The sequence below is a fragment of the Antrostomus carolinensis genome, unplaced genomic scaffold (assembly GCF_000700745.2).
Source record: "Antrostomus carolinensis isolate BGI_N321 unplaced genomic scaffold, ASM70074v2 scaffold29991, whole genome shotgun sequence".
NCBI lineage: Eukaryota > Metazoa > Chordata > Aves > Caprimulgiformes > Caprimulgidae > Antrostomus > Antrostomus carolinensis.
In genome coordinates, this window is record NW_010292513.1 from 1 (window position 1) to 10,126 (window position 10,126).

Consider the following 10,126-nt stretch of genomic DNA (forward strand, 5'->3'; position numbering starts at 1 on the left):
TAAAACAGGAGAGAGAAAAAAAAAAGCGACAGAGGAAAAAAAGTCTTGTTGAGTTCCTTTACAATGTGTGTGCTCAGTTCTTCACCTGCTTAAAATGTCTGGTTCAATCCTGTATTTCCTTACGTTGGTATTTTCCCTGTTTTGCCCCAGGGCTGACTGATGTAACCAGCAGCTGCTGAAAGCTGTTGGGTTTTTATTGCCAGACATTTTCTTTTGTCCTGCCGCCTTACCTAGAGACTCTGATCTCTTAAATTTTTGCTCTGCCTTTTGCTTTGTTTTGCTCCCTTGTTGTAATTCAACAATATTCTTTTTGGTGGTGTTGAATCTACATAGCCAAGGAGAGAGACACAAGTAGCCCTTAAAATGCTGGTGAAAAACAGGAAGGCTGTCTGTGTTCAGGGAGTTTAAAAGTAATTGAACTGGAAGAGCCAATGGAATTAGTGCATCAGTGTCGTTTATATAAACAACTAAGAATACCACAGAGCGCTGTGGTAAAGCTGTCTGCACCCAGTGCTGGCACCTACCCCAGCTCTACCCACATGAGGTGTGCAGTGTTCATGCCATAGACCTGTCCTACCAGCAGAAGTAAAGAAAAAAAATATGGCAAAGAACGCTTAATAACTCTTAATTAAAATTATTCTACTAGGATGAAAATTAATGCAGACTTAAAAGCGAGTTGGTACCTTGTAACTTCATCTGTGAACTAGACAATAATTGTAGTTTGAGGTGACTCTTTAAGCTGTGATACTCTTGATCTTATGATCAAAAATACTTGTTCATAGACATGAGTTACTTCATGAACCCACAGCATGAGTTATTTTTCCCTTGGCAATGAGAAGTACGTAGATAAGTGTAAGAAAGCAGAGAAGTGACATAACCAGGACATCAGAGACGCCACTGACCAGCCTTTCACGATCCCTATCACAAGATGGTGGTTCTTCCAGGTGTCATTCCATACAAACCTGACGGAAGATCATACCTGTAATAGGTGTTGGGTGATGTCAGCCAGGTTCTGCTTCCTCCTTGTGACTGTGGAGCTGGAGATACGCCTGACTGCGCCTCTGCCTCTCTCCCATCAGCGGCTAATCCCAAATCACACCTACCCATCTTGTTTGACTGCTGGCAAGGCGAGTTGTGTAAAAGGCAGTGCTGACAGACCCTGATGTCATCACATGATGACATGGGCTTTTTTATAGGGTGAATACAGTTTTCTTACACTGGGCAGGATTCTTGTCCAAAGACATGTTCCTTTGAACTGAATATGCTAATCCAGCTTTCCTCATAAACGAGCTGCTTCGAGGAGGTTTTACAGTTGCCAGCCAGTGAGTCTGAAAGGCATCTGTGTGTTGGGAGGTGGTGTGAGGAGATGAGGAGACTCAGTAGTGAATAAAATACTGTCTGCTGTTAAACTAGACCAGCTTTCATTAAAAAACAAACAAACAAACAAAAAAACCCCCTCTAAAACCAAGCAACTTTATCTGTGGAGACTGTACCCCTTCATAAATGACTTTATTTAAACAAAGAAGTCTGTAATTGGTCAAAAAGTGCTTTCCTCAATAGGAAAAGCACTTCACTTTTTCATGTAAATTAATGTAAGGACATTAATTTCAAAGGCTGTTGGCTGTGAACTCCAACTGGCACTCTGGTGGTAAAATAATAAGGTTAAACAAAATAACCCAAAACTGAAGAGAACCAAGGAAATATTTAGTTTTCTTCATTCTGGATAGACTCTTTAATGGAGACTGTCTGAAGGGAATTGTTAATCTGTAGACCAAACCAAGTTTTTTATACAGAACAGACAGTGAATTGTACTTAGTGTTTTTGTATAGAATTCAGCACGATGACTGCCAGAACACCAGCCAGAATGCCATTTGTTCCCCTGGGAGATGTTCTAACAAACTCCAGAAAGAACAAGCTTTAATGTCATCACCGCTGCTTGTATTGGCTTCTCTGCACCCTTAAAGAGATCTCTGCCTTGGCTACCTGTGCTGCTGCTCAGATTTCTGGTACTCTGTTTGCTCACAGCAATGATTGACCTGTTTCCATTAGCCTGGCTAATCATTACTTAAAATTGACACCTCTTTTTGCTCTGATGGCTAGAGGGTTTTGGGGTTTGGTTTTTTTGTTATGGTCTGGTGATGTTTTCCTTGGTGTTGTCTTCCCTTGCTGCTTGAAGATCTGACCCCTGTTCTCCCGTTCCCTTTCCTACATCATTTGAACAAAAAACTGGCTTTATTGCTCTGCTTTTCCTGTTCTTCCTCCACTTTAATGCATGTGTTGACAGCCTGTTGAGAACGGCCTTCTTAAAGCCATAGCTCGTGGCCTGAGACCAGTAGATCACGTGGACATTCATGTTCAGAAACAGAATTCTTCAGAAAACAGCAGAAAAAACACTTCTTCAGGTAGTTAAACTCAAACATGGCAGTACTGTCTGTGCACCATATCCTGGAGCTCTCCTGAGTAGAAAGACACACCATTGAGTATGACTTTGGGGTGGAATATTTCCACTGAGAATTAAAGCTGGACCACAGCTCATTCCTTAATTGTGAAATTAAATTAAATGTCAAGAAGGATTTCTATGGGGGTGGGGTGGGGGGGGGAAGTTTAGTGTTTGTTTTTGTCGTGTCTTGACTCTATTGACTTAAGCTTGGCTGAGATGCTGATAGTGACCCCAGACACTGTGCTTTAGCCACCTGTGATGTCCTTTATCTGCCGTTCTCTTGCACAGGCAGCATGAATTCCCTCTGTGTGCTGCTGAACTAGATTTGGTGTGTTTGTGCTGCTGGTGACGGGTGTTATCATACTGCTGCAGGCCTCTCCTCTCTTATTTTTTTTAACTCCTAATCACACTAGTCTTCATTTGCAGTTGATCTGAATGGATGTTTGGTGCTCTGAGCAATACTGTTGACCAGGAATGTTCTTTTCTTATAAAATCAAACAAAATGTGACCTACGTGTTATGGGAGGGGTTTAAAAATAACTATTTGTTGTTGTTTTTGCACAGAACTGTACCTGTTTCTAGATCTAGAAACAATCTAGATCTTTGTGCAGATTTAGATTGTTTCTAATTGAGATTCTGAACACTTTGCAGAACTGAAATAGTTGGATGACTTGAAACCCTCACCAAAAGTCTGTCTGGCAGGTGGAGGAACACACCATTAGGCTGAGGGCAGCAAACTTGGGAGGCTCAGACATTCTTCCCTGCGAGTGGACAGTGGTGGAAGGATGTTTCTTCCATGATCTTGCCACCTGCCCTGTTCTCAGTGCTCTCTTCATTTGTTTCTCTTTTTACCAGTTGGTACCTGGAAAAAAAAACTTAAGATCTTTTCACACTGAATGGCATTGTGCCTCCTCCTTAGAATTTTTAAAATTATAATAAAAATAAAGAAAAACAGAATAAAAGATTTTGACACATTGTAGACAGTAAACAACTTCAGGATAAAACGTCCTGCTAGCATTATGAAGATGGTACAGAGAGAAAAGCAAAGCATTGCTGTCCAGCTTGATGTTTGGAGCTGGATTCAGTAAGAGTTCTACATCCATAAAGATGTATATTTATAACAGGCTGTTTTTTTTCAGGAGGCAGCCAGGAAACTGCTTCCAAGCTGGAGGCAGAGAAATGGAGCGGCGTTGAGGGCTGGAGCTGGGAAGTTGCTGGAGTTGCTATTGTTCCACCAGCTGCAGCACCCCTCTCCTGCTGCTCTCTGATATTCCCATGTTAGGAAGATAATCCCAATGAAATTTGAAGCTTGCCCTATAGCTCAGACAGACACTTCTGCCCCTCCTGCTGGTGGTAGCTCTGGTAACAACCGATTCCTTATGGCAATATCAACATTTTACATCAGTGGTTTTACATTATTTTCATCTTGCTATGTTGAATAGTTGAGGGCACTGTCACCTTCCCCCATCTCTGCATTCCTTTGACACCAGGAATGAGACACTTAAAATTTCTAAAGTACAGAATGAATGAAGCTGCAGTAGAATAAACTATTTGGATATAAGGTCCAGAATTATTCTTACAGAATAGCTCTACAACTTTTTAATTTAACCTCCTTTTTTGAGGTGGGCAGACAAGTCCTGGGAAGTCATTTGATTGATGAACAACTGCTTGTAGGTTCTGATCTCTAGTAAACAGCGTGCTGGGCTTCTGAACACGTGGAACTAGGTCTTCAACACTGGTTATTTACTATTCTTTTAAGTAAAATGGAGTTTATATAAAATCACCACACTTCATAACCAGTGGATGCCAGCTTGGAGTTGGTTGCATAGCCCTGCATTTTCCTTTGTCATCGCTGGGGCGTGGGGGACAAGCTCCAAAAGGCACATTCCATTGTCTCCAGTGTTTGAGCAAATCCAGTTGCTTTGGCTGGATTTGTTCATGTGCAACTGCTGTGTTCAATGGAAAGGCTGTGTCAGGAGAGACTGGCTCTGTGGGTCGAGGTCCTCGGTCCTACTCTGCATGCCAGCAAGGTCTAAAACCTTCTCAAGCCCTCGTATCTCATCTGTGTCTCTATCATCTGAAAACAAACCAGTCTCCAGCTTTCCCTCCTCCAGGGCTGGCCAGTGGAAATAATACATGATAAACTCACTTCCTCTGGTACAGAAATGGAGGTTTTCTGCTTGTGTTGCTGACTCTTCATGTGTGCTGGTGTTTGAGCAGCTAATTTTTCATTCTCTGCCCTTTGTTTTTGGGTCACCTCTTTGGCCATTTGCAGCTTCAGCAGGGCCAGACTCTGTCAGGGATGAAGCTTTTGTGCTGTTCAGTTCCCAGTTCAGTTTTAACAGAACATATTTTAGGTTCTGCTTGTTTTGGCTTAGGATGACTGTGCTTTTCTTGACTGTATTGTTATAAAGCCTCAGAGCTTGGCAAGCCAAAAAATTCCAGAAGAGATGGACAGTGCTGCCTCTGGCTGAAGCCGGTTGGATTCCTGCTCTTTGACAGGCGGCTGTTGGATGTGGTACGGTTCTGCTTGTGTACTTGACAGGGAAAGGAGAAAAAAGGGGTGTTCAGAGAGAAAAACAAGCAAGATCTGAGCAAGGAGAAATGAGGCTGATGGGAGAAATCCCATGTGATGGAGTTACTTGACTCAATTCCTGGAGTTTGAAGCCCACTTCCTCATGGTTCTTCTTCAGGAGAAGAAACGGGCTTGCTTCATCCCTGTTTTCCCAGGGGTGGCAGGGAGATCTGAGGGTGACGAGGCCATTGTGCTGCTCCTAACCCTCTGTGGAGTTCTTAGTTGAAGTTAATTCTGCCTCTCTGTGTTGCAGACCCCCACTGCATGTTCCTAGGTGATACAAAATGCTCCTTAGTAGGACATACTAATTTTTTATCTGGAGGGTTGTGTTAGCACTGGGTCAGCTTCCAGCTTGAAATTACCTTCCAGCCACAGCTTTTCCCTGAAGTCATTATGCCCTAGTAAGTGGTTTCATATGGTCTGTGGGTGTTTTACTGAGTTACCTTGTAATGAAACTGGAATTTTTCATTTGGAAGAAGCTGCATTTGGAACAGTTGTCATCAAGGAGAGGAAAAAAATCCTTGGCAGAAACCATTCCCAGCTGTGTCCTTAATATATCAGAGAAACACCTGGTTAACTCATCCCTTGTTAGAAACTCCTTGGTGTTAGCTGATGCACTTAGTTATTTAGAGATGTAGTAGAACTGTGTAGAACTCTATATAGTTCAAAATTTTTCTTTCAATTTTCTTTAAATTCTTTAAAGAATTAAAAAAAAAAAAAAGAATTTTCTTAAAATTTCTTTAAATACTTGACAGTTCACTACATAATATCAGAGCCCACCACTGAAAGGGTTAATCAGAATTTTCCAAGCTATGTCTGAGAAGATGATGGCCCTGAAGAAGCCCCTGGCATGCACAGCATTCAGGTGGATTTCTATTTTTCCTTTTACCATGTAGAGAACTCAATAACCAGCCTGTAAGTTGAATTTTCCTTGTAGTTTATATAAATTCCAGCCAGACTTTTAATGCAACTGCTTATTAGCCTGCTTTGAGAGAGGCTGGTTCCTTTTGGGTTCTGCTGGGTGATATGTTTGTCCCTGTTCACAAAAGCAGCTACTTCTGGCAACAGCTTGTAATTGAACAATATTCTTGATTACAGATGGTCACTACACGCTCCCCTCTGCAGCGTGAGTGGAGCTGCACGTTAAGGGTCATGTCTGGGAACGTGGTAGCTTGAGAATGGCTATTTTCCTCTACATTATTTTCCAGTGGATGCATATAAGTACCATTGTACTAATGGAGCAAAAAATACTAGTTTCATTCTCTGCTCAGCAGTGTCTTGCCTCCCAATATCAAGATGCTGTTGGGATGAGGTTTATTTTGTCTGCTGTGATGAGGTCAAATGTGTGTGCGATTTGTTCTCCTCCTGCTAAAGGAATCTGCTCGATATTTTTATCCTTGAGAGGCCGTGTGCTCTGTTTTGCTCTGGTTAAGCACAAGTGTGTCAGAAATAGTCATTTCTTGTGCTTAGCAGGGAGGATTTTGCCTTGTTCTAGTGGATGGGGTTTTACCCTTTCTCAGCAGAGCTAAAACAGTCATCATCCTGTTTGTTAACAGTCTGTTAGTAGCTGAAGGTAGTAGCTACCTGAAGGTAGCTGCAGCTGAGGTGATGTTTGTGAAGAGGGAGGAGGGGAGGTGGAGATGGATGTGATTTGAGGGAGCTAAAAGCTGTTACTCACATGAGGGACATAAGTCTTGTGAATCCCCTGTCAGTAGGGACCGTGCTCTGAGGTAAGCGAGCAGCTTTCTTCACTGTTGAAGCCTGCCTGGGTTAAAAGAAATGTTCCATTCTTGCTTTGCTGTGCCCCATTTCAGCAGAGGGAGTGAATCGTGCTGTAACAGAGGGCTCTGCTACTTTTTCACCTCCAGTGGCCATCCTGCTTGGATTTACTATGGATTTACTAGGTGGGATTTACTACTGAGGACTAAATAACAAGCTGCAGCAGTGGCACGGAGGTAGTTATTGTGGGGAGAAAGCCAACATCTTCATCTGGAGATGTTTCCTCTCTTTAAAACCTTGCAGTGCAACTTCCCCTCTTGATGGATGAGTTGCTAGTCTTATTTTCTGTGAAAACTCCTTAAATCCATGTAGTTCATTCATTGATCTGGTGTGGTTGCTAAGGGCTGACATTTCCAGTATCTCTAGAGAAACCGCTCGGGTATTGGTGTGAGGAACCATTTCAGGGTTGTTACAAGATGCTCCAACTCCTCCAAGTTAGGAGAAGGTAAGGAAAAATAAGTTGTGCTCCCTGGAAGTGTTGAAGGCCAGGCTGGATGAGGCTTTGAGCAACCTGGTCTAGTGGAAGGTGTCCCTGCTGCTGGCAGGGGGGTTGGGACTGGATGAGATTTAAGGTCCCTTCCAACCCAAACCATTTGGTGATTCTATTATTATTTTGGGATGACTTCATGTCCCACAGGCATAATGAGCTGATGTGAAATGACTCTTGATTTGAAAAAGCTGCCTGTTGTTGAGCAGAGGCAGAGGCTGACCTGGAGGGGCTGCCCTCGCTTTGGGCATTGTTCTCTCCTTGTTCTCACAGCTGGGTGGGTAAAAAGTCTCGTCTTTAAGCTCCGTAGTTTTAATTCTGTGTTTCCTGTTAACAGGGTCACTTTGTCCTCCACGGATTGTTATATTGTCCATGAGATCTACAATGGAGAGAACGCTCAGGACCAGTTTGAGTATGAGCTGGAGCAGGCCCTGGAAGCGCAGTACAAGTACATAGTGATAGAGCCCACTCGCATCGGGGACGAGACTGCCCGCTGGATCACCGTCGGGAACTGCCTGCACAAGACGGCCGTGTTAGCGGGCACCACTTGTCTCTTCACCCCTCTGGCACTTCCAGTAGATTATTCTCACTACATCTCCCTGCCCGCTGGTGTGCTGAGCGTGGCTTGCTGTACCCTTTATGGTATCTCTTGGCAATTTGATCCTTGTTGCAAGTACCAAGTAGAGTATGATGCCTATAAACTTTCCCGCCTGCCCCTGCATACGCTCACCTCCTCCACTCCGGTGGTGCTGGTGAGGAAGGACGACCTGCACAGAAAGAGACTGCACAACACGATAGCACTCGCTGCCCTGGTGTACTGTGTAAAGAAGATCTATGAACTCTATGCTGTATGACTTCAGCAGGGAAGAGAGAAACCCACCAAGTGTATTAAGACTCCCACAGTAACATTTTGTTTTTCCTCTTTTTGAGAAGCAGTGGAGACTGGGAAGGATTTGGTTTAATAGAGATGTTATTTTTTAAAAAATAACACATCACTGGTGCACCAAGGTTTTTTCAGTTCTTCGTTACACTTAAGATGTGGATGTGTGGTGACTTGAGAGTTGTATGTTAGGCCATGGGAGTCCAATCCAGCAGCGGGATGTCGATGAAAGAAAGTTCTAGAAAGAGGGGGTGTGAGAGGTTTTTTTTTTTCCTCTTTTTTTTTTTTTTTTTTTTTTTTTGGGAAAATTTTTTTTTTTTCTGGGAAACATTTAAGTATATTGTTTAATTGTATTACACAGAACCAGCCAGAAGTTATCATTGACCATTAAAGGATGAGAAGTTCAAATGCTTTTGCTCTCTTGTTACTGTTCTCATAGTTCCCTTTTTCTAGTGTGCTTCCAGGGGATGGAGGCTCTGCTGTGGGAGCTCCAGGGGTGGTAATTATCCATGCATGTTCACACACAGACCTCATATTCCTCCTGTCCACTGCACGTGGCAGCAGCATCCATGTTACTCCACAGCAGTCGTCTGGTGAAGGAACAGCTGCAGAGTCTGGCTTTTCCTCTTGCTTCACTAGTTGTGTTTCTTGGAAGAGGGTTTTGTTACCCCCAGTGTTTATATCTTTTAATTAATTGCTTAAATTTTGATGGTTGGGGCTCAAGGTGTCCAAATCTCTGCTGTCCTGCCACCTCCAACCGTTATCTCTCTGCACAACGGAGAGAACGCTGTCGGTCTGCAGCTACAAACACATTCTGCAGTTCCTGTACGAGCTCTTCCTTACGTGGACACCTCTCCACTGAAATGTCTTGTACCAAGTGCAGCCGAGGTGGGAGCCTGGCTGTCCCACCCTCATGCTTTGTACCTGCTGCTGATGCTCTGGCAGCTGTGCCCTGCCCACGCGATTCCACCGCTCCTGCTGCCAGGCATCCGCCTCATTGTACCTTCTAACTGTGTTATCTGGAATTTTAGAATCAAATCTCGTGCATTAATTCATCTTTTAGCTGAAAACTGTCAAAATCTTGTTCTTAGAACAGGAAATATTTACTGTTTTGCAAGATCTGACGGTTACTTTTAAAAGATAGTGTCTTGCTTTCTTTAATCTCCTCCTACCAGATGGAAAATAGGCGTGGTGTGCAGTTACCAGGCCACTTTGGCACAGCTTCAGCTGTTCTGATCTGAATACAAGAGCAAAGCTCTGTAATAACAACCACCTGCACACAGGTGCTCCGCTGGCTTCACTGGTGGTTGCTGTCTGACCTCCACAGGTGAAGCACCGACCTTGGAAAAGAGTCTCATGAGGTCAGACACCAAATCCAGTAGTTCTATCTTTATCTTTCCAAACTGCAGCCGCAGGCAGCAAGAACCTCCCCCGGCCTCCAGACTGCAGCAGGCGCTTCTGGCCACCGTTCCAACTTGGGCTTTTCTGCTGATGCAGCTTGTGTAGGAACAACGGGGCATCCATCCCAGTTGTGTGTGTGTGTGCTGGGCAAACGGGGATTGCTGGGAGTTCACCACCTGCACAGGCAGCTCTACCTGAGCGGGCACGTGGGCTGGAGGACGCTCCAGTGGCATCGAGATGTTTCTGGGTGACCACAGTCCTTCGCCTCTCGTACAGTGGCTGAGCTGTCTCCCTCCAAGGTTAAAAGAAGCTGGGATCCAGAGAGGCTCTATTTATAGCAACAATGTACAGTTGCCTTGGCAGAGAGGAGGGGAAGAAATGCAACTACTTCATCTTGCTGTGGTTAGGCCAAGACTGCCGGGCAGCTGCCTTTCGAGTCCTGACGTTGTTTGTTCCTAAAGTCCCGTCTACTGGATGAATTCTGCACTAGCAGCCTATCTGCTGTAGCTAATACGTACTTAATTGCTGCAGAAGGCCCTGAAATCCTTCTGCCAGCCACACAAAA

At 44.1% G+C, this 10,126-nt stretch overlaps 1 protein-coding gene across 1 annotated transcript; it reads left to right on the plus strand.

Annotated features, from left to right (window-relative positions):
* Window positions 1-7,617: 7,617 nt before the first annotated feature.
* TMEM11 (transmembrane protein 11) lies at window positions 7,618-8,445 on the plus strand (the record flags this gene model as incomplete). Its single annotated transcript, XM_010176999.1, has 1 exon — window positions 7,618-8,445. A coding segment is annotated over one exon (517 nt), but the record flags the coding sequence as incomplete, so codon positions are not given.
* Between the last annotated feature and the right edge of the window lie 1,681 nt (window positions 8,446-10,126).